General features: G+C 26.7%; 3 protein-coding genes across 5 annotated transcripts in view; all 3 read left to right on the forward strand.

Annotated features, from left to right (window-relative positions):
• Positions 1-4835, forward strand: part of LOC122511474 (zinc finger and SCAN domain-containing protein 2-like) — a 98067-nt gene extending 93232 nt beyond the window's left edge. Inside the window, exon 5 of one of the 2 annotated variants that reach the window (XM_043626709.1) lies at positions 1736-4835. In XM_043626709.1, the coding sequence (XP_043482644.1) occupies positions 1736-4412 (2677 nt within the window). In that variant the 3' untranslated portion in view covers positions 4413-4835. Of the gene's footprint in view, positions 1-52; positions 1248-1735 lie in introns of those variants that run through there. The other variant, XM_043626722.1, reaches the window with a different exon arrangement.
• Positions 4456-8489, forward strand: LOC122511486 (zinc finger protein 502-like). The gene is made up of 3 exons (XM_043626746.1): positions 4456-4463; positions 7354-7434; positions 7580-8489. Exons 1-3 carry the CDS (start codon positions 4456-4458, stop codon positions 8487-8489), a joined length of 999 nt encoding a protein of 332 aa, XP_043482681.1.
• A 3632-nt stretch (positions 8490-12121) lies between these two features.
• LOC122511460 (deleted in azoospermia protein 1-like) lies at positions 12122-23962 on the forward strand. 2 transcript variants are annotated; one of them, XM_043626682.1, is made up of 7 exons: positions 12122-12383; positions 13901-14185; positions 14470-14617; positions 15549-15671; positions 17043-17146; positions 19901-20302; positions 21927-23962. In XM_043626682.1, the coding sequence occupies exons 1-7, from the start codon at positions 12381-12383 to the stop codon at positions 23169-23171; spliced, it is 2310 nt and encodes a 769-aa protein (XP_043482617.1). In that variant the 5' UTR covers positions 12122-12380; the 3' UTR covers positions 23172-23962. The 2 variants fall into 2 exon arrangements, with proteins under 2 accessions (XP_043482617.1, XP_043482618.1); XM_043626683.1 differs by having other exon boundaries at positions 12123-12383; positions 14482-14617.
• The last annotated feature ends 1184 nt before the right edge of the window (positions 23963-25146 follow it).

Here is a 25146-nt window from a genome sequence, read left to right on the forward strand (position 1 = left end):
TAATATTTGTGAAATTTTTCCTCCTATCTAATTCGTTTTTATTCTGTTTTAGTATGAAGATCGTCTGCAAGTCGTGGGCAAATGAAACGTTTTATCAACGGAACAATGAATTTCAAGTGGAATGTAAAGACGAATGGATCGAAAATGACGACAATGATGACGTCGACGATGATAATGATGATTCCAATGATAAATTAATTGAGGAGGATAATGTCGTGAATCCACTGGCAATCGACGAACACGATATAAATCAAGAGAATCGAATTCAAATTAATTTCCCCAATACACCAATAATAATAAATAAGAATTTTGGCAAAAATCCATTCAGTCTTTCTGGGAAAAATGAGGAGAACAATTCAAATCAACCACCATTACCACTCGAATGTGTTTTATTAGAGGAGAATCCAACAAATTTTCCCTGCGACTTATGCGACAAAGTATTTAAATACAAAAGAGGAATGCGTGAGCACATGAAACGAATTCACACCAATATTGTACAAATTGAATGTACAACTTGTGGACTAAAATGCAGTCAATATACAATGGCTCGTCATGTGAGAACTCATCATACACCAACGCCATTTCAATGTAAAAAATGTAAAAAAACATTTGTACGAAAGGAAAATTTGGAAGCTCACATGCAACGTAAACACAAAAAATATCCCTGTCCATTTTGCACAAAAGTCTTTCCCGACAGTCGTAAATTAAATTCCCACATGAGAATCTATCACGATCTACGACCATTTCCCTGTATGGTTTGCAATAAACATTTCACGACAAAACAAGGAATGCATCAACATTTATTGCTTCACACTGGTAAACGACCTTATGCATGTGACATTTGTCAGGAGACATTTATTCAAAAGTCAAATCTCAATTTTCATCGGAAATCTCATCCGGGACCATTGCCACCGGCGCCGACAACTTCAGTTCAACATATTCTTCAGAAATTCATGCAAAATTGGGAACGTAAGCGAAGAGCGAAGAGAAAAAAAACCGAGAACGATGATAAGGATTTTGAGGAAGACGAGACTGCAGACGAGACGGTGGAGAAGAAAAAGAAAAATTTTAAAGAAAAAAAAGAGGAGAAAAAAGAAAGTCAAAAAGTCAAAAATTCTAGTGATAAGGAGAGTGACAAAAAATTAACTACCGATACCAACAAAACCGAAGATAATAAAGATGTCAAAAAAATCGAAGGTGGACAAGTTCACATTAAAATGGAAATTGAAGTTTGAGATCCATAAAAATTAAAAAGAAAAACCAGTCACTAAAAATTTGCTTTATTTTTTATACTCATTTTCATTTATTTTCATTTCAAGAAATTCTCGTTTATAATTTTTGTTTAAACTATTATTAGTATATTGTTGATGAAAAATATTTAAATTAAATTTAAATTACAAAAAAGACACAAAGTGCGATGATTTTTGTACAAAAACACAATATTCATTGTTTTTATATTCCCCCAACGAAAATTGTTTTGTAAAAGTTTTCTTACAGTTGTAATTAAAAAAAAAAAATAAATAACTTCAAGAACTTTATTTCCTATATTTTTAATCGTAGAATTTAACATCTCTTCGATTTTATCGTCTCATTTTTATTTTACGAGGGAATCGGGTAAAAGATAAATTTTGCGGAAAAAACTAATTCGATTTTGCATTTAAGTAAGTATAAAGAAAAAGAAAAATTGTTTGCAAATTCAGTGTAATAAATATTCCTTTGTTTTTTTTTGTTTTAGGAAAACTGAAGTTGAGGAGAAATGTAAAAAAATGTCCGAGGCAATGTTAAGAGCCGTCAAGAGGAGAAGTCGAGCGAGTAAAAGAACAAAATGGTCTAAAAGAAAACCAACCGAAAAGAAACGTGAACAAGTCCGACTTTATAATGAAAGAAGAAAGGAACTTGAGAATGAGAGAAAATTAAAGGAAAAAAATTCTATTGACCCAGGAGAGAGACAAATTTTGAGAGTAAAACCCATTGTCGAATTGGAAGATCGAAGCAAAATGGAAAATAATACGGAAACAATACCAAAACCGTTCGTTCAACGAACAATCGTTCGAATTGTCAATCCAAAGGAGAAAAAGAATTTTGAAACTCAATTTCCGAATCAAATATCGAAGAAATTTTACTTAATTCGTAAACCAAATCAACAGATTCAGACTAATCGGGGAATATTCAATCTACCTGCTCTGTCGGAAAATGCGAATCGAGAAAAATTTGTCATCAAGAAAATTCTAGGTGGAGAAATAAAATCGAATGAAAACGTAAAAGAAGGGAATACGTCGAAGTACCAAATTTTGAAACCATTGACAAAAATCGGTGTGATTCATCCAAAGACGTCGGGAAAATTTGTCGTACCCTCTACAGAAGTTCTCAGAAAAGAATTAATCCTGTGGGAAGAATTTCGCGACACAGAGACCCACGAACCACAAGTGCAGCAAGATCCGATTGATATCAGCGATTCGATTCTGACAAAAGTTGGAAACACCACGGAACCAGAAAGGAATCAAAAAGGAAACGCAAATTCGAATCTAGTTGAGAAAAAATCGATCGATTCCAAAGAAAATATTCTAGTAATCGACGGCCTTGTTTCATCGTCAAACTCTCAGCTTCCATCAACTTCCAGTAATCAAGAAAAATACGCTGGAAGCCCGACGCCATCTCACGAATATCTACCAGACATATTTGCAAATCTAGAATTCAAAGATTCAAGAACCGAAATCACGCAGGACGGGAAAAAGTACAAAACATCCGAATTGACACCAAAAGTAATTCTCCAAGTGAACGAGGACATTGAAAATTTACCCTTAAACGAGAATTATCCCTGCGATCATTGCAATTGTGAATTCAATTCCTATGCGGATCTAGTCAAACACTGGATACATTTAAAAAATGTTTGCGAAATATGCGACGTTGTCTTCCCATTTCCCTTTCTGCTTCAAATGCACAGACAGGACATTCACAATATCAAAGGCTACAAATGCACTTCTTGTTCCTACTTCCACAGTAATTTATGGAATCTCAAAATCCATCGTCTACGTGCTCATTGCCAGGAATATCGCTTCCCGTGCGAAAATTGCGATCGTGCTTTCAACACTTCTGATTCCCTCCAATCGCACATGGATCAAGATCACAGAACCGAAACCAACAGCAGTGTTCTCTGCGATTTTTGCGGTAGAGCATTCATGAATTACTACACTCTCGAATGTCACATTAATTATTCTCATTCGCAAAAGAAATACACTTGTAAGCAGTGTGATAAAGTTCTGGAAACAAGGGCAATTTACTGTCGTCATTTACAGACGCACAGAATGAAAACAATTGTTTGTGAACAATGTGGCAAGAAATTTGACATTCAATCGGATCTTAAGAGTCACATGCGTCAGCATACGGGCGAAAAACCTTATAAATGCAGTATTTGTTCGAAATCATTCGCAAAAAGTAATACACTTCGTCAGCATTTATTGATACACACTGGTAAACGACCTTATGTTTGTGATATTTGCGGGAAAAGTTTTACACAAAAACCCGGTTTGAGTGCGCATCGAAAATCACATCCCGGCGATCTGCCTCACATGCCTTGTGTATTTATTAACGATATTCTCAGGGAATTGCCCGATGATGCCTATCAGTACGTGGAGGAAAATAGCGAAACCACCGAAAATGGGAATAATTCAGTAAATCACGAAAATCAAGAAGTTGATGATCCGGAAGAAAATAATCGAGAAGCGAATAAAGATGTGAATCCAGAAGTGAATCAAGAAGTGAATCAAGAAGTGAATCAAGAAGCGAATCAAGAAGTGAGTCCAGAAGCGAATCAAGAAGCGAATCAAGAAGCGAATCTAGAACTGAATCCAGAAGTGCATCAAGAACTGAATTCAGAAGTGAATCAAGAAGCGAATAAAGAAAATAAAGTAAACAAAGACCTCGAAAAACCTGTCGCCGAACAAATTGGGAAAACAAACAAAACAGAAAACAACGTGGAAAATAAAATCAATTCAATCGAAGAGGAAACTGTTAATTCCGAACAAAATGACGATGCGAATCAACTCATCGACACAATTGAAGCGAACGTTATGGAAATTGTCACGAATGAGGCGAACATTTTGGAAATTGTCGAGAATGAAGCGAATATTTTGCAAATGAACACAAACGAGGAGAATATTTTGAAAATGGTGGAAAATGATGATGATAATAATATTTTGGAGGATATTTTAGAGAATACCGAAAATGAAAATCAACGAGTAAATTCTGTCAATGGGGAAAAGAATTCAAACATTGGATATACAATAGAAGAAATGGAACTGAATCTGCATGAAAAAGAATTTCTTGAAAGGAGAAATAACGCAGTACCAAAAAGACGGCGAAAGAAGAGAAAAAGATTGGAGAGAAGAAAATACGAGAAAAAAAGAAAATAAAATACCTTTTTGGTTATTCACCATTTTTTCGTGTTTCAGAAAAATGTTATCGTTCAATAATTCTTGTGGTTGAAATAATTCGTGTTTTTCTCAATTTTTTTTCTTATTTCAACATTTTCGTTTATATTCTTGTTCTCTTTGCGAAAAAAAAGAAAATCGTACGTTAAGAGAAAGTTTTTTTCATTTTCATATTTGTTTGTAAATTAGTCACTCGCGACTTAGAAAAGTAATTTCTGATTAAAAACCTTGTTTTCTATTAAGTAAACAAGAAACAAAAAATTAATACTTGAAACACAAACTAAATTGAAAAAAATACGCTCATGAGGCTATGAAACTAAAAAAACAAAAAATATAAAAAAAATTATTTTCGTTCCCTAATTATATTAAGTAAATTTTACATCGTCTATAGTTCAACGTTATGAATATCGTTTATATCATTCTTGTTATGGGGATTTAAATATTATAAATATATATTAAAATTCAAAGAAAAATAATATAAATTTATATTTAAAAAAATATTAGTATTTATAAAAATTTGTATCTAAAAGAAAAGTTAGTAAATTAAAAATTTGCATCTAAACGAAAAGTTAGTAAATTAAAAATTTGTATCTAAGAGAAAAATTACTAAATTAAAAATTTTTATCTAAAAGAAAAATTACTAAAGAAAAATTTGTATTTAAAAGAAAAATTAGATTTTAAATAATATAAATTTATATTTAAAACAAAATTAGAATTTAAACACAATACAAATATATATTTTAAAAAAATACCGCCATAAATAAAATTTAAGCAAAGTTATTGCAAATTATTTACTAAGATTATTTACTACTGTAAATATATGTAATATAAGTAGTAAAATAAATGCTAAAAGTAAAAATAAATTCCAATACCAAAAGGGACTTAATTTATAAAAAAATTGTATTTTTTTTTCATTTTCGTATTATAACAAAATCCCATTGTACTTGTCAATAAATTTAATTATTGAAAATTTTCTACTCGATTATTCTATTTTTATATATAACAAAAATAATAATATAAAATTATAAATAATTGTTTTTAATTATATAATATTATATAATTTACGTGAATCTTTTTTTTACAGTTCAATAATAAATTTTAATTCTTAATTTAAAAAAAATATCGTAAAATAAAAAAAAAATTTTTACTCCGTCTGTTTTCAAATTCTATTTCAAATTTTACATTTTCTGATTATTCAAATGGAAATTTAGAATTTTACAGTTTATTTTTATGTTTTTTTTAATTTTAACTTAAAAAAAAATTTTTAACAGTAATTATTGATATTTTAGTAAAATTACTTTTTTATTTATGACCCAAAAGTTCCGAATGTATTCAAATTAAATAAAATTCGCTTAATTCTTTTTTAAATTTAAATTTTTAATTTTTAATGAAATAATATTTCGTCATTTATTTTAGAAAATAATTTATAAAGTTTCAAACTGTTTAATTTACAATTTTCAATCTTTATTGCAAATATTTTAACAAATTTTCTAAAAATTCAGAATTTTTGAAAAATATTTTTTGTATTCAATTATAACTACCTAATATAAAAAATTAAATATTAGAAGAATAATTAATTAAATTAAGTTAAAAAATTAATTAAAATAATAATTAATAAATAATAACAATAATGAACGAATTAAATAATTAATAGAATTGAATTAATTTAGTTTTTTCAATGTTCTAAATTTTTGGAAAATAATTTTTAATTTTCAATTTCTTTAAGTTAATTTTTTAAAATTAATTTACGTTGAATTAATTTCATTTTTAGAAAATTCTTAATTTTTGGAAAATATTATTTCATTTTCAATTTTCTAAGTCAATTTTTAAAAATTAATTTACGTTGAGTTAATTTAATTAATTTACGTTGAATTCATTTCATTTTTTATAAAATTCTAAATTTTTGGAAAATATTATTTCATTTTCAATTTTCTAAGTCAATTTTTTAAAATTAATTTACGTTGAATCAATTTACTTAATTTACGTTGAATTAATTTCATTTTTTTTAAATTCTAAATTTTTGGAAAATATTATTTAATTTTCAATTCTCTAAGTCTATTTTTTTAAATTAATTTACTTTGAATCAGTTTACTTAATTTACATTAAATTATTTTAAGGATCTTACATTGAATTAATTTAATTTAAGTACATATTGTATTAATTTAATTAATTATTGAAAAAAGTTATAACAATTTGTTAAAAAGTTTAAACAAAACAAATAATTTGGAATATAATCGCCATGGATTATTAAAAATTGTGGAAATTTTTATGAAGAAAAAAACAATTTAATATGTAAATTAAATTAATTAAATTAATTATTAAAAAAACTATAATAATTTTAAAAAATTTAAACAAAATAAATAATTGAGAATATATAATTGCTATGGATTATTAAAATTGTGGGAATTTTTAAGAGCAGAAAAAAACAAGAAGAAATTTTTTTTACGGAGAGAAGTTTAAATTTTTTGAAAATTAATTTACATCAAATTAATTTAATTATTTAAAAAATTGTAACATTAGTTTGTTAACAAATTTTAACAAAATAATTATTTAAGAATATAATCGCTAATGATTAATAAAAATTGTGAAAATTTTCATGAAGAAAAAAATATGAAGAAAAGCTGCATTTAAAAAAAATTAATTTAAATAATTAAAAAAATTACAACAATAATTTGTTAAGAAGTCTAGAGAAAAACGTAATTGGGAATATAATCGCTAAGGATTATTAAAAATTATGGAAATTTTGATGAAGAAACGAAATAAAAGAAGAAGGAGAAGTAGAAAAATTTCTTCTAATGGAGAGAAGCTAAAAAATTTTTTATTATCAAAAAATCATTAAATACTCGTAAAAATAATTAAAAATAATAATTTAAGAATTTTTTAATAATATTTTTGCAAATTTTCAATTTTTTTTTCTTTACAGAAACTGGGAAAATGATGTTCAACTTGCAACTGAGGAGTACAAGATTAAACTTGAAGACACAATCGAAAGAGTGGATGAAAAGTAAATATTTCTCTATTTAAAAAAAAATTAACAAAGTTTTAAATTAAATAAATTTTTAACTTAAAATCTCATTTTAATTTTATGTATAAAAATAAGCTTTCAATTTAAAAAAAAATGATTTTAATTAATTTTTCTTTTTTTCTAGATTTGAGAGCAGTGGTGAGAAAACATGCGAATTTTGCGGGGAAAAATTCCACTTTGTCACGAGATTAGTGGCACATTTACGAATAGAACACGGAATATTAAGACCCTTTAAATGTGATCACTGTGGTAAAACATATCCACAACAATTTATGTTAAATGCTCACGTGAAAAAATCACATACACCAAAAATAGTGCCTTGCAATAAATGTGATTTCATGGGCGTATCAAAATCTGACGTTGAACGACACATTAAACGTTTACACAAGGAGATGAAATTTATTTGTGAAATTTGCAGCGAAGTATTTAATCGTGAGGAGGATTTAATGACACACACGGCAATGCATGAATTTATGCAATTTCATCAATGTAATGCGTGCGGCGCCACATTCGACGATGTTTACACACTCAGGGAACACAATCAATTGTATCATTATAATCAACAAACAATAGAAACACAAAATGAGGAGACAGCACGTGAGCATAAATGTGATATTTGTGGGAAAGTTTATAAATATCGTTCAATGTTGAAGCAACATAAAATAAAGGGTCATTCGGATACGGTGCAAACTGTTGAGAGGCGACGTTATCTTTGTGCACTTTGTGGAAAGGAATTGAAAACTGCGAAGGGCTTGGAAATTCATACACGATCGCATACGGGCGAAAAACCTTATACTTGTGAGGTTTGTGGTAAATGTTTTGCGTGCGAAACACTTTTAAGGACACACAGCGTGACGCACACTGGTGAACGAAAATATTCTTGTGATCAATGCGGAAAGGCTTTTACTCAACGATCAACTTTAGTTGTTCATAAAAGGTATCACAGTGGCGAAAGGCCTTATTTGTGCCCCCGATGCTGTAAGGGCTTTGTCACAAGGACTGTACTTAATACTCATTTAAAATCATGTCGTTGATTGACTCTTTTTCAATTATTGGCAAATTCAAGTACTCAGTGCAACTTTCCGAAACTTGCAAAGACAATTTCTTGACAATAACAGGCATCACAGTACTTTTTTTCTTCAAAAAAGGTGAAAAGGGGAATTTTTTTCCTCAAAAAGGAGATAAAAATTTATTTCTTTATACAACTTGTATATAATTTAAATTTTTTACTAGTTTTTATAATAATTTAAATTACCATAAAATTTTTCAAAAAAAAAAAAAAAAAATTCAATTATTTTCAAAAATCTAAATAAAATTCTTCGCAGGAATTCAATTATTTTTACAAGCAGTAAAGTTTCTCAAAAGAATTCAATTATATTTTCTAAAATCCTAATAAAATTTTTCGCAAGAATCCAATTATTTTTACAAGCAGTAAAATTTCTCAAAAGAATTCAATTATTTAAACAAAATATATTTAAAAAAATGTATTCGTTACAAGAATTCAATTATTTTCATTAATAATAAATCGCTCATTTGAAAATTCATTTTTAAATCAATTTTTATTAGAAAACTCTACGAAATTTCAATTCTTTAAATAAAAAATAATTTATTATAATTGAATGTTTGTTAAAATTGAATTCTCATAAAGAATTTTATCACCAAATTCTTAAATAATTGAATTCTTTTGAAGAATTTTAATCAAATTTTTAAGAATAATTACATTTCTCGAGGAATTCGATTACAATTTTATCAAAAATAATTAAAATCCTGTAATGAGTTTTATTATTTATGAAAATAATTAAATTCCTAAAAAGAAATTGATTATTTAGAAAAATAATTGAATTATTGCGAAGAAATTTGATAAAAAATTTATAAATAATTGAAATTCTGGAAAGAATTTTATTACTCTTGAAAATAATTTTATTCACGTGATTAATATTGTTATTTATGAAAATAATTTCATTTTGCAAAGAATTTTATTAAAATTCCGAAAAACAATTGAATTTCTGTGAAGAATTTTGACATTTTATCAAGATAATTGATTTCTATCAAAAAGAATTGAGTTAAAATTTTGGAAATAATATTAAATACATATTAAAAAATTCAACTAATTTCAACAGAATTTAAATTAAAATTGTATTGAAAATAATTTAAATTCTGCCATGAGTTTTATTGTTTATAAAAATTATTAAATCTAAGTAAAAAAATTTTTTTTATGAAAATAATTGAATTCTTGCAACGAATTTTATAAAATTCTTTTTAAATAATTGAATTTTTCCGAAAAATTTTATGAAATTTAGTATTTTAAATAATTAAATTCCTGTGAAAATTTTATTACTTATGAAAATAATTGAATGAAGAAATTTATTAAAAATTTTGCCAACAATTTTATCAAAATTTTTAAAAATAATTGAATTTCGAAGAAGAATTTTATTATTTATTATTAAAATTATTGCAATTTTAACTAGAATTTTTGAAAAAATTTTGGAACATAATTGAATTTTTACGAAGAATTTTATTATTTGCAAAAATAAATGAATTCTTGAAAAGAACTTTGTTAAACTTTTTTTAAATAATTGAGTTCTTGCGACGAATTTTATAAACAAAAATTCTAAATAATTATTTATGAAAATATTTGAATTAATTTGAAGAAATGTATTAAAAATTTTGTAAATAATTGAATTTCTGTGAAATGTTGCAAAGAATTTTATTATTTTTGAAATTTTTATTCAAGTTTATAAAAATAATTGAATTTCGGTGAAGAATTTTATTATTTATAAAAATAATTGAATTCTTGCGACGTATTTTATAAAAATCTTTTTAAATAATTAATTTTTTTCGACAAATTTTATGAAATTTAGTATTTTAAATAATTGAATTTCTGCAAAGAATTTTATTATTTTTGAAAATAATTGACAAAAGGAGAAAATGGGACCAACTGTGATGCCTGCAATAACATTTTTTTACTTTTCTCCTTCATAGTTAATTTATAATTGAATAAATTTCCAAATAATTAAAAACTGTCACGAGAGTGACGAACATAACTTCAAAATATCAAACAAAATAAACTCTCGATGCTCTCGACAGTTAGAAATGAAATTTTCTGTCTTTGCAGTTTTCATATGTGATATACATTATAGATTCATTAAAAAGAAACTGAATTGTTTATCTATAGATAGTTTTCGTAAAAAATTAGCTCATTAGAAAAAAAGTATGTGCCTTTTTTAATGAATCGATTAACAAGTATTAAATTTCTCTCTAGCATAATATTCCATATTTAGAATACTAATTCCTGAATAATTATAAATTTTTACAATTTATACTGATCTCAAAATGAAAAAAATGAGATTATTAACGTCGCGGTGATTAGAAATAGAAAAATCGATTTTTTGCGCAAAAACCGTCCATATTAAAATATTGCGATATACTTTTATATTTATAATTATAATTATTTTTCCTGATATTATTAGTTTTTATCAATTATATATTATAAATATATTATTAGTTAATTATAATTATAAGTTAAAAATATCGTTGTTAAAAACATCTCCATATTTTTTATAAAACACTTTCATATTTGATAAATACTCATATATATTTTGATAAGACAATCGATTCTATCATATTTTATATAAAAAATATTTCATGATTTTTGTAATCTGAATCCATATTTTGAATAAAATGACAATTTTTATATATAATTATTTATATTTTATATTACTTAACAAAAAAAAATGAGTAAAATAAATGTTAAGAGTAAACCTAACCTATAAATGTCAAAAAAGAAAAAGTGAATTTTGAGAAAATATTACCAATTTTATTCGAAAAAAAGAAAGAATATTATCCATTATTGTTTGAAAAAGTGTGTGTGTGTTTCAAATCGGAGGTTAAATATATAAAAAACGTGTGGCAATTGTTTTTGTTCTCTCCCGATCGGCCTAGATCGACACAAAAGACGCCATTTTGCTTTTCTTTGCGTTTCAGTTCTAGTTCAGATTTCACCGTTTTTTTTTTGTTACTCTTTTATACTAATTCCTATTAATTAGTTACTTAAAAATATTATTATGCTTATATCAACCGAATGCCGAACAACAGGACATAAATCAAGGGTAAGTAAACACAAATTTTAATAATATATGTAAAAATCCGCTTGTAACTAAGAACTAACGAATTTTTGTGTACGAACAACAGTCAAAATACATACTTGGATTCATTCCTCATAGTTGAATTTAAATCGTCTACAAATCGTGACCTTGGAATCTTGTTATCTATTATCATTTTTCACAATGCGAATCTATAAACATACATTTTTTTCTTCTGAAAAATCCAAATAGAATTTCCCAATTTTCAATTTGAAATTTCTGTGGAGGAATTTGTAAGTTTTTTATCAAAAGAGAATTCGGTCGGTAAATATCACTCGGTCGGTAAGAAGAGAAGCGGGAAAGTTTAAAATTACACTTTGACATTTACACTAAAGGCGTAACTTTGATTTTAAGAAATAATTAATTAATTCGATCTCGTGAGAATAGAAATGAATTTAGTATAAATTTTCGATCGAATTAGAAATGTGAGGTAATGTTTATGTTTTGAATATATGGGTGAGAATGTTTAATGTCCTTCAAGGTTCAAATGGAACGGACAGTCGCGCGCGGTGTGTGTGTGTGTGTGTGTGACCAAGACGGCCATCTTGTAAAAGTGTTCCCGTGTGGTGTGTGTGGTGTGTTTGCAGGTTCGGTAAAGGAGAACAGGAGCTTCGACGGGGACTGGAAGTCCTTATCAAGTCGTTGCAACGGTCCTTGCCAGTCCCTGGGTATCCAGGTGACCTTACGCGAGGCCACAGGACCTTACAACTGTTCTGACAACGATAAACAAAAACAAATACACGAAAGAAAAAAAAACTCAGCGCATTCGTTTCATATTCGAAGATGGTGAGTACACTCTGCCAAAAAAAAACCAGTTACCCAGTTTACTCCTTCAACATCCATTACACACATCTGACGCTTTCTCGGTTCAAAAACGATCATTGATTTTTATTTCTATTACTTGTTTCATGAACAGTTTTTTATTAAAATCATTGAAATTATGTGTCCTTTAAGAAAACTTGTCGTTAACCTAGTTTATTGAAATTCACAAATCCTGCTTTCTGATGTGATGTGTGCGAAATTGTCAGTCTCTCTTAGGAGAGAAATCGGGACTTGTTGATTTACCTGTGTTTTTCTATTATGAACAAGATTCGCTATGTGTCAAAACATATCTTACATGAAATTCATTTGTATTTGTTTTCTACACGGTCAATTATGTTAGAGACTAGAGATTTACATGCATGTCATCTTCAGGGTCGAATATATAGCACACATCCTGAATGCCATTGATGCTTTTTTGTTTTTGTTGTTTTTTTCCTCTAATTGTGATTTGTGCGTCTTAGAAATTGAGAAATTAATTTTGACAGTGACGAGATCTTTTTTTCCGAAATATATTGCTATGGTGATTTAAATGTTTGTCCTGTTTTTTTTCGGATGACAGTTGATTTCAAGTGTTGCGAATACAGGTCAAATTTCCAAGTTTCTTTATGATAATTACGATCGTTACCTGTTAAATGAGGAAAATTTCTTTTTTGGGATTTCTATAGGAATTTTAAGGTTACATTTTTTCATAATGACAATTATAGTGAAATTAATTATTTTTATTATTCGAAAAATAAGATTTAAACTGTTTTTATACAATTGTTTCTTTAAAGTAAATTTTTAATTTTAATTCTTTTTTATGTAAAGTTTGAAATATATTTTGACATTTTATTTTTTTTTAAATGATTTAGATTGTTTTTGTTTATATTTACCTTTTAAATGCACATAAAATCTAAGAATTTTATACATCGAGAGAAAAAAATAACAGCTACGCACTGTTTTTCTCAAGAGTTAAAAAAAATGTTTTTATCTGAAAACCTTTATGAGAAAAGAGAATAGACATTCATGTTTTGTTTTTAATTAATTAAGTGGAAAACTCATTTTTAATTTATCGAATATTTAAATTCTGTGATTTTTTAATTAAAAGTAGGCAATTTTATTCTTTATTTTTATGTTAATTTGATTTTCTATTTTTATTGAATTGAAATTCTTTTAACTTTTGTGAAATGAAAATTAGTATTAAATTGAAATTCTGTTTCTTTTTTGTGAATTAAAAATTAGTATTAAATTGAAATTCCTTTTCTTTTTTGTGAAATGAAAATTAGTATTAGATTGAAATTCTTTTTCTTTTTTGTGAATTAAAAATTAGTATTAGATTGAAATTCTTTTTTGTGAAATGAAAATTATTAAATTGAAATTCTTTCTCTTTTTTGTGAAATGAAAATTAGTATTTAATTTGAAATATATTGAATTAAATTTTTTGGCAAATTGTCGAAGGGGAGAAAAAAATGGAAAATTAATGTTGATTTTGTTTTTTGTAGAGTTCTGCATCCACGGGGGGCACGGAGGGGTCCAGTCCAGCCTCCAGCCCTGCTTCAGCAACGAGCCTTGCAATGGCAGCTCCTAAATACGGTACTTTAGTGCCTAATCGCATTTTTGTTGGCGGAATTTCAGCGAGTACAAGCGAAGCCGAACTTGCTCAAGTTTTTTCCGCCTATGGCAATGTTAAAGCAACAAAAATAATCTCTGATCGAGCAGGCGTCTCGAAGGGATATGGATTTGTAACATTTGAAACCGAAGAAGAAGCCAAACGTCTTCAACAAGAGGTTTACATCATCTTCATTAATTTCTTCTCTTTTTCTTTTTTGTCGTTTCTTTCTGATTTACTTTCTTCGTTTTTTTTGACAAAATGACAAAAATTTACAAAAAGTTCTTTCAAAAATTGACTAAATTTGACAAAAGTTCTTTCAAATGACTAAATTTGACAACAATTCTTTCAAAAAAAGACAAAATTTGAAGAAAAATGTTCTTTCACAAAATGTTGAAATTCTCTTCTTAATTGTTGTTATTGTTTACAAGATCTGATTTATTAAAGAATCCTTCATTAAAGATTTATTTACAGTCTGAATGCATCATCGTGAGGGAAAGAAAGTTAAACATTGCTCCCGCCATTAAAAAACAGCCTTTTAGTCGATCCTTCGACGGTGGATCAGGTTCACCTCCTGCTGTGCCTACCAGTACTTATTATTACACGAATGGTCAGTGAAATTTTATTCAAATTCTCAATTCTTATATTAGAAAAAAATCGTCAATTAAAAATAAAAACTAATTTAAATTCATAGTTTAATGATTATCGTTTGGAAATAATTTCGTAATTTTAATTATTAAACTTAGTTAAGAAGACATTGAAAAGAAAATTGTTAGCGATTTATTTTTGTAAAACGACTAATTGAACAAAAACAATCGCTACAATTGATAAATTAATAAATATAATTAAAATGATTTTTATTACAATTTCAGGCTTCGCACTCATCTACTAAAACCTACTATTTATTACTTTTTATAGTAACATTAGCTACTATTTGGATACTTTTTTAAATTTCAGACACCAGAAGCTTCTTTTTTCTATTTTTTTTATTGCAAAATTTGAACTACTTTAAAATTTAAATTTTACTAATAGTTGAAGTAAAATAATTATTAATTAATTATTAATAAATATTCTTATTAGAAAGAATTCGAAAATTTTTTGCAAGAATTCAATTATTTTCACAAATAATGAAATCCTTTGCAGAAATTCAAATATTTTCAAAATCTGCAATTTTAATAAAGAATTCAATTATTTAAAGAAAAATTAATAAAATACTTCGCAAAAATTCAATTTTAAATACAAAATTCAATTATTTTCAGTACAAATTTTTAATTCAACTTTTTTCAACTTTCATAAAATAAAATAAAGAATTCAATTACTTTCAAAAAATATAAAATTTTTCCCAGGAATTGAATTATTTAAAAAAATTTTAATAAAATTAGTTGCAGGAATTCAATTATTATTTAAAAATAATTAAATTCTTTGCTACTTTTTTCACTCTTAAAGCTACTGTTTGCCACTTTTTAAAAATTAATTATTGAGTGCGAAGCCTGCATTTTAAAAGAATAACAAATTCTTACATTTTTTTCTAACATTTTTAGGCATGAGTCTCACTTACCAAAATGGTATGACATTTTATAATACAGCAACACCGGCACCTGGAACTGCAATTGCACCGCCTCCAACAGATCCCGCTGCGATTTATCAAGCAACTGGAGTATTTGGTATGTAATATTTTCATTATAATGGCACGATTTAAAAACGCAACTGGTTGACATCACAAGAGTTCATTGAAGTTTTCATTTGCTTTTTTTCTCCAACAAAAAAAAAAAAAGAAAAATTGAAAAGAAAAACAAGAAAACTTTTCTCCTATATATCTCTTTGACAAATTTCATCCAAGTTTTCCTGCTCTTGAGTTTTAAAATTTCAATCAATTTTTGTTTTGGAAAATAATTAACAACAATAATTGATTGAAATTTTATTTTTGTTCATAATTCACGAATGCACGTTACTTTCTTTTTTTCAAAAACACAAAAGTTTTACCGCATTTGCAAAAAAAATAAAGTGCAAGTTTTGAATTCAATGGAAGAGCTGATCTATGTTTCTCAATGCTTTTTACAGTTTGAAATATAGTCGGATTTGTTCGCGAGAGATTTTTTTTCTCTTAAAATGTCGCGTTTTAAAACTTTTTTTTTGAAAACTTAACGTTAGATTATAATTTCAGGCCTCGGATATTATGACATTTTTCGACTATTTTTGAATAGTTTTTCTAATTAAATTTTTGAAAAATAAAATTAGAAAGATTTTAATTATTTTCAGAAATAATTAAAACTTTCGCAGCAATTCAATTATTAATAAACTATCTCGAAACTATTCAATTTTTTTCAATTTTATTAAATTCTTCGCAAAATTTAATTTTTATAAAATTCTTTATAAAAATTGAATTATTATCAATACAATTATAATTCAATTCCTCAAACGAATTTAATTATTTATGAAAGTAATTGAATTCCTGATAAGAATTTTATTAGATTCTTTTCAAAAATTCAATTATTTTCATAAATGATAAAATTCTTTAGATAAATTCAATTATTTTAAATATAATTTCAATAAAATTCTGCCCGTAAATTATTTTCAAAAATTTTATAAAATTCTTTATCAAAATCCAATTTATTATAAATACAATTATAATTAATAAATATTTAACTGAAATTATTCAAGTTCTGAATTATTGAATTTAGAAATCAGTGAAAAGGGGAAATCAGGGAAATAGTCTAGAAAATAAAATTTTTGTGACAATACTGAATTAAATAGATTTTTTCGATTTTTTTGTATTTTTAATTGACTAAAGCAACTTTTTTCGCGCTGCAAAGTCGATCCGAGGCCTGTAATTTAAATTAGAGAGAAAATCAATACGGTTTGTTAATTTAAAGAGAGAGAAATTTGTTTTTAAATATGTAAATTCTCGTGATTGAAAAGTTTAAAGAAAAAGTAATTTTTTTTATAATTACGAAAGAAGATTTTTTTATGAAATAAAGTATACTTTCGGTGTTTGTCGTTCGTAATCAATTGAGAACGGAAAATCTTCTTCTCAGGGCCTCAAGCAACAGCAAGCCATCAGACATTTGCTCCAGTTATGTATCCATGTCCAGCGCCATCCATATACATGCCGCAACAATATCAGTATTCTCCAATGCCGGTAAGTTTTCTCAGTAATCGACGACAAAATAATCCCTTTTAAAAGACAAAAAAAAAAAGAAAAACGTCGGAAAATCACTACGAACGTGTCGTCATTTATATTCTAAAAAAAATACAGTTCGTTTTTAAAATAATTAGGGAAAGAAGTTTAGTTACTTTATTTTCTTTTTTTTGTTGAAAATTAAATGTAGTCTCGGTTACGGTTTTGACAGACAAACAGTCTTATGGGGGAAGCAATACCACCGGCGTTTCTACCCAATCCTCAACAAATGCCTACTTACGTTCTTCTCGACGCTATACAGTATTGAGGTCTAAAGGTACTTGGTCTTTGACGAATATGTTTTGATTATCAGCATGCACTGCAAAATTTGAGCATTCTTATTATATTCCATGTGTTTGCTCACATTTATTGCATGCCTTGTTTTGCTGTCGCATGCTCAAAGCACCTACCTGATTTTTTTTTGTCATGAATTTGCATTCTTTGTTTCTTCTCTCTTTATCTTTTCTTATTTTCTCTTTTTTTTCATTCATTGACGTTGTACAAATATATTCTCATTGTAACCAAAAGAAACATTCACATTTTTTTTTTAATCAATTGCAGTCAACTTTTTTTCTGAATTATCAATTTCTCTGAAAAATTGATGGAAAAAATTAAAGAAAAAGAATTGAAAATTGTCTTAATTCAAGTAATTTTTATTGAATATTAGACTTACATGCCCTTTAATTTATTATACAAATTTTTTTCAGTATTTGAACAATATTTAGTCTTTTTGATTCTATGTGCTGTGTTAGAACGAAGTCTTTAAATACATTTTCAGGGTTGCCACCGGTCAGGAAAAAGTCAGGAATTTTTATTAAAAGTATTAGGAAAAAATTAAGTTTTTAAAATTCATAAAAAAAATTCTAAATTTTGGTGTCTTTTTTGTTTGCCTCATAAACTGGGAAATTACCACGAATTCTAATAGAAAACCTTCAATTTTTTCCATTTCTGACAATAATTTCTTTTTAAATAACTTAATTCTTCAAGAACTATTATAAAATTATTACTTATAAATTATTCAAAGAACAATTTTACTTAAATATTTAAATTTTAATTGAATTATTTAAATTTTAATTTAAATTTAATTCTAAAAAAATTGCGTTTACAATTTTCATAAATAGATGAACTTTAAAAGGCATCAATTTGCAATTTTATAAAATTTCAATTTTTAATGAATTTAATTAAAAATTTTAAAGAACTTCGATTTTTGAAAAAATTTTAATTATTCAAATTCTTCTGAAATTAGATTAAATTTTTTAATATATATTCAATTGATTATTAAGAATAATGAATTTATAGAAGAATTTTTCTTAAAAATACTTAAAAAAAATTGAATTTTGGAGAAGTTACAAATGATTATAGAAATTCAATTATATTCAAAACTTTAAAAAAAATTCTCGTCAAAAATTTCAATTATCTTTATAAAAGATCTTCATCTTCATTTTTTTATAATAAAATTCTCAAAGTTATTGAATTTCAAAAAGGTTTGAATTTGAATATTTTAAAGAATTTTAATTCCTACAGAAAAATTATAATAATTAAATATTTATTTAAAACAGAAGTTATTGATATTTTCGAATAATTTTCCATTTAAAGAAATTTGTAAATTAAAGTAATAGAACATTTTTTTGTATATCTAATAATTTTTATAATGAATCACAATATTCTTTAGGATCAGGAAAATAATCAAAAATTTTTTCTCGAAATCAGGGAAAAACAAACTTCAATTTTTGTGGCAAACCCTAATTTTTTTAAACGCAAAAAATCGTCAAATCAGATTAGATTTTTTACCGCTGTATAAAGAGCATGAAAAAAAATATCCGTGTTATTTTTTCGTTTTTAAATAAATTTTTTAAACTCCTAAACTTAGATATTTTTTAGTAGAAAATTACAGAATTTTAAAAATTTATTCACGATTCATTAAGCTTTAAATAAAAAAAGCGCAAATATGTAATTTTTGCGTTTTTACCAGCCAATTTTATTTTTTACACGCATTATTAATTATTAATTATTACGTAAATTTTTCACACTAAAAAGAAAAAATTTTACTTCAAATCTTAAGAAAAATATATCAAAAGATTTGAATTTGATTATTCACCGTAATAGATTAATTTTTACAAAATTTCATTGTGCTTCAATTAGAGCCTGTTTTTTTAAAATACTGAGCTTTAAATTTTTATTTCTGAAACAAAAGCAGATTGATACTTTAAAAGAAAATTTCGACATTGTCAAGTCGTAGGAAGAAGTTGTAGAAAAGAGAAATTAACTTTTTTATAGAGTTATTCGTAAAAATAAGTAAATTTAAAACATTTTATAAAAAAAGGTAATTTTAAGAAAAAAATTAATTTTAGTCCTTTTTTTAAAAAGTAAGCTAATTATCATCTTTGAAGCTAATTAATTAAGAAGAAATTAAAATCTTTGAAAGGATTAATTCTGCGATTGTATTTTTTTTCTTTCGAAAAAGAAAATATTAAGTACTATTATTAGTTAAGAATATTTTATTTTTTAAAAAATATTATTAGTTAAAAATATTTTATTTTTAAAAAATATTATTAGTTAAAAATATTTTATTTTTAAATAAAAATATTATTAGTTAAAAAGTATTTTTAAAAAGGACAGATTGCATCTCGCATTGAAATAAAAGTGTGTTTCATTGAATAAGAGAAAAGGAAGAGGGAGGGACAGAAAATTAATATTTAATTGTTTTTTGTGCAGTATGAGCCGTATTATACAGGGGCAACTACTGCTGGAGCTCAGTACATGTTTGCAACCGGAAATTCACAAAATACAACGAGCGGTAATGCAAATGGCTCAGGAACAAGCATCAATGGTACAGGTGTAACGAGTCCATCAACTGGACCACCACCTTTACAATCATTGCCACCGCCGCCTCCGACTCATTATTACGCATCGACCGCTCCCCATCATCATCATCCGCCAGTTCCTGCTGGTCCACCAGCTTCTCAAATGGATCATGTTTATTATTCCTTCACCACTGGACATCCACCGCCACCTCCGCACGCACAGATCGGTCTCGGTGATCAGCAATTGCTTCTCTACACCACTGATCCCTCGTGTCAGCCGCAAACCACCGAAAATCAGACTAATCAACAGGAGGTAATGATTTTTTTTTATTTATTTGTTTATTTATTTATTTCTTCATTACATCATTCTTTTAATTCGAATCCATTTTTCGGAGAAATTTCACTCTTTTTCTTTTCTTTCAATTTAAGCGTAATTTTTTTTAAAGGATTAATTTAATTAATTCAACTAATTCAATCGGGATAGTAAACATGAAACAATTCGTAAAAATAAAATAACAAGTTCTGATAATTTAGCAAATTGAATTAATAACAGAGTTGCCACAGGTCAGGAAAAAATCGGGGAAAGTAAAATTAGACAAGGAAAAGTCAGGAATTTTTATCAAAAAAATACTGGCAAAAAAAGTGCTAAAAAGGAATGAAAAAAATATTTAATTTCTAGAATTCAAAGGAAAATTCTGAATTTTGTACTCCAGCAGACTTCAAAAATATTGAAAAGATTTGATTTGATTCTTTCTATTTCTATAACAATAATTGAATTTTACGGGTTTTAATTGATTCAAAATTTTTTAAAATTCAACTTTAGTATTCTTTGCACGAGATTCAATTATTTTCAATGCAGCTTTAATAAAATTTCATCATAAAATTAAATTATTTTTAACAAATTTAAATAAAATTTTATTCTAAGAATTAATTTTCAATGCAATTTTAATTAAATTCGTCGAAAAAATTTGCAAGCATTCAATTCTTTTCATACATGTGATAAAACAATAATTCAATAATAATTCAATTATTTTTAATAAATTTAAATAAAATTCTATATAAGAATTAATTTTCAGTACAATTATTTTAATTAAATTCGTGGAACAAATTTGCAAGAATTCAATTATTTTTAAAAATTTTTCTCAATTCAATGATTCGCAAGAATTCAATTATTTTCTAAAATATTTTTAAATTTTCGTCAAGATTTTAATCAACTTGATAAATTGCAAAATTCTTCGCAGGAATTCAATTATATTTCAATGTAATTTTCATAAAAATTTTCTAGAAAGAATTCAATTATTTTTAATAAATTTTTTTTTTCATAAATAATAAAATTCTTTAGACGAATTCAATTATTTTGAATATAATTTTAATAAAATTTCACGAAATTTTTGTGACAACCCTGAATAAGTAAAGAAAATAATTTAGCTGATTGAAATGATAAGCTAAAGAAATAATTTAGATAATTAACAAAATAAGCTAATCGAATAGCTAATTGAATAATTTAGCTAATTGAATGAATTAGTTTAGTTAATTAAATTAATTGAGCATTAGTTAAAAATTCTTACATTTAACTTGGTTTTAATTTATCTCTACGTGACAGAGTTTTTTTTAAATTATCTTTACGTAATTTTAATAAACGTAATGCATTTTAACGAGAGAGGGCATCAACGAATGCTGGCACAATGGTAAACAGAATACACATTTTACACAAACATTGACATTTATATTCTCATTAATTCATGCGAAGAAAAGAAAGTCAGTGACGAGTTTAAAATTCTCAAGTTTTTAATTCTTCAAATTTTGTCGAAAAATATTTTCGATAATAAATAGAGTCTCGTTACTGGGTTTAATTTGTTCGATTTTAAGACATTGTCAGATAAAATTCTCGATATAAAAACATTGAAGACAATCATATATTCAAAAATAAATCGTAGGACTCTCGTTCAACATCGAGCCACTCGGAGCAGCAACAAAGTGAAACGCAGGCTGCACAGCCCACGGGGTCATCAACATCTTTGGTACCCGTGATGCCGATCAAAGTTCCAATGTCCGGTCGTTACACTAATTATCATCCATTAGCTGTCCATTCGTCCAACATTCACAATTCACAGACTTGCCTAAACGAAACAGACGACACAACCGGAAATCAAATGCACTTTGTTTATCATCCAACAGTTTACATTCCTCACACACCACCCTATCACACATCCAATAATAGCAGTCTCCTTCCCACTCCACCACCACCACAACAACAACAACAACAATCCAATCAACAACAGACATACGAGTACAATCAAAAACAGCAAAACTATCGCGACTATCAGAAAACATTCACCAATCCACAAAGCAATTACGTTTCGCAAAATTCCAATTTCCTAATTCATCAGAACAACTTTTCCAAATCTCACACTTCTGGCAATCCTCCGTTGTACAACAAGTACAACACTGATTTGCACAAATACCAGTCAATCGGAATTCCCTCTTCTCGTATTGCTGGACATTACAAACGTTACGGTTCGAATGCGGGCTCGTCCTCATGTTTCTTGTCTCAAAAACCCACCACCACCTATCATTCTAATCCAAGAGCAATGGGACCGAATAAATCAAATTACGACTATAATCGACGCAACGATTACAATCAGGACAAACATCAAACAATTCGCAAAAACAATATAACGCGTTCTGATAAAACTGAAATCGAAAAAAATCAAAACGAAATGAATCGCACAAATGCGAATTCAAAGGAGACAGGAAATATCGAGAAATCAACGAGCCCGCCTCCGGCACCGTACTCCCCAATGACTCGTCCTCTTCCCACCCTCTCACCACCAACATCACAGGTCCAGTTTTACAATCCGGCTCAAAATCGTTTCCAAACGCCAATTCAACAACAATCGAATCAACAACAACGTCGATATACACCGGGACAAGGGCGACGAACAACCGACAACAAATACAACAACAATTCGTCGTCATCATCGTCGTCGTCAATTCTCCGTCAATCGAAATACAAGGTCAATGGAATTGCACCCAAAGTGACTGACGACAGTATCGGAGGCGCTGGCGATGCTCCAACAAGAATGCCAATCACGCCACCAGCAACACCTCGTAATCATTCATCCGGCGAACAAAATCAACTGAACGACTCGTGCCATCAAATGGCGGCTCTTACTCTTTAAAAAAAACTTTTTTTCGTTATTATTTTTGCGGGACAATTTCTTACTCTTGTGATCTCAAGTCCTGCACACACACCGAAATCAGCCGAGACTCAAAAAATTTTTTTTTCCCGAGTCACTGAATTGTTGAATATTTATAGAATAAATACGAAACGAGATATCAGTATAAGGCGAGATATATATCGACATTTACAGATATTATAAGATATTATTGCTAGGTACGAGGCACGATATACATTAATAATAATATTTAAAAAAAAGTATATATATATTACGAATATATATATTATATTGCATATATCTAATTATACATTTCAGAATCAGCTAAATTCAATTTAAGAAAAAGTCAGATTTATTATTATTACTTATCATTCTAGGAAACTCAAACGAAACGCGTTTAATTTCCTTCGAAGATTACGCAACCCTTTTTTGTTTTCTTTTTAAAACAAGAAGACTGAATCATTTTTCGAAATTATTTTCGATTATGAAATTGTTTTGATTATAATATCACTTGCCTGGCTGTATTAGGAAAATAGTAAAAATGTTGATAGTCGAGAGGAAACGCAGGGCCTTTGGTTGAGAAAGAAAATTGAAGTTTAAAAAGCTAATATGTCCAGCTAACAATACACTGCGAATACAAGTCAAGTGCCAGTTAATTTTCATAAAGAAGATTATTTTCGAATTGATTTTTCTAAAAGAGAAGGAAATTTACTTGACGAGAAGAGAAACCGGACTTTGAGGGAAGAATTCAGTGATATCAATATTTCTGTTTGTTTCAAAAAAATTCAAAACATTTTAGCATTTTTTGAGTCAAAGAAATCGTTTATTTTTCTATATAGGAATATATAATTTAAATATTCCATAAAATTCTATTCGTGGTGATTTTTTTGGATTTTTGGAGGAATTCAACTCACGGGAAATAAGAAACAAAACATTTCCACTCGTTCAGAATTTTTGGTTTTTGAAAAAAAGTTCGTAGATTTTGAAATTCGTATACGTAATTTTGTCGCGAAATTTTCTAGAAAAAAAATTCACGAATGAAAAAATTGATATTTACTATTTCAACAAGAATTTTTTGTTTTGTTTTTTTGTGAAAAAAAACTGTTTTTACGCTGCGAGAATTCTACAAAAATTGCTTAATTTTCGAAATTGAAAATCCATTATTTTGTTTATTTTTCTAATGACAAATTATATTTTTATTATCATAATTTTCATATATTTTTTTTAATATTAAAAAATTATGATTTGAAATTGGTTTGAAAAATAAAGAAATGAACTTTCAAAGAAAAAAATTGAATAAAAATAGTATTTTAGTATTTCTGGTATAAAAACTATTTTTTTTCCTCAAAAAAAGCTTCAAAAATAGTAAAAATCAAATTATTCGTTCAGCAATTTTTTTCTAGTTATAATAACTATTTAATTTTTACCATTTTTAGTGTTTCTGGTATAAAAACAATTTTTAAAAAAAAAAAAACTCTTTTAAAATAGTAAAAATTAAATTTTTCATTCAGCAATTTATTTCTAGTTACAAAAACATTTTCTACAAAATTCATTATTTGATTTCAAAAGCTACTAATTTTTATTAGAAGAAATAAAATACCAAAGGGGTCGAAATATTTTCTAATCTAAATCGATCAGAAAATACAAGAAGAAAAAAAAATTACAAAAGGGATGAAAATATTAAATATTTTCACCCCTTTTGTAATTTTTTTTTCTTCTTTTGGAAAATATTTTCACCCTTTTTGAATATTTATTTTTCTCAAAAATTGGTAAATTTTGAAAAACATTAGTACTTATGTAATTTTGTAGAAAATATTTTTGTATAAAAAAAAGAAGTTTCGGAATGAAAAATTTGGTTTCTACTATTTTTGTTTACTCATTTTCTATTTCTTTTTCATTTCTTTTTATTAGGAAAATAATTACATAAAAAATATTATTTTTGTTCAATTTTTTAATTTGAAAATTCATTTGTCTATTT

This window comes from Leptopilina heterotoma, unplaced genomic scaffold (genome assembly GCF_015476425.1).
Source record: "Leptopilina heterotoma isolate Lh14 unplaced genomic scaffold, ASM1547642v1 Lhet_83, whole genome shotgun sequence".
NCBI classification, from domain to species: domain Eukaryota; kingdom Metazoa; phylum Arthropoda; class Insecta; order Hymenoptera; family Figitidae; genus Leptopilina; species Leptopilina heterotoma.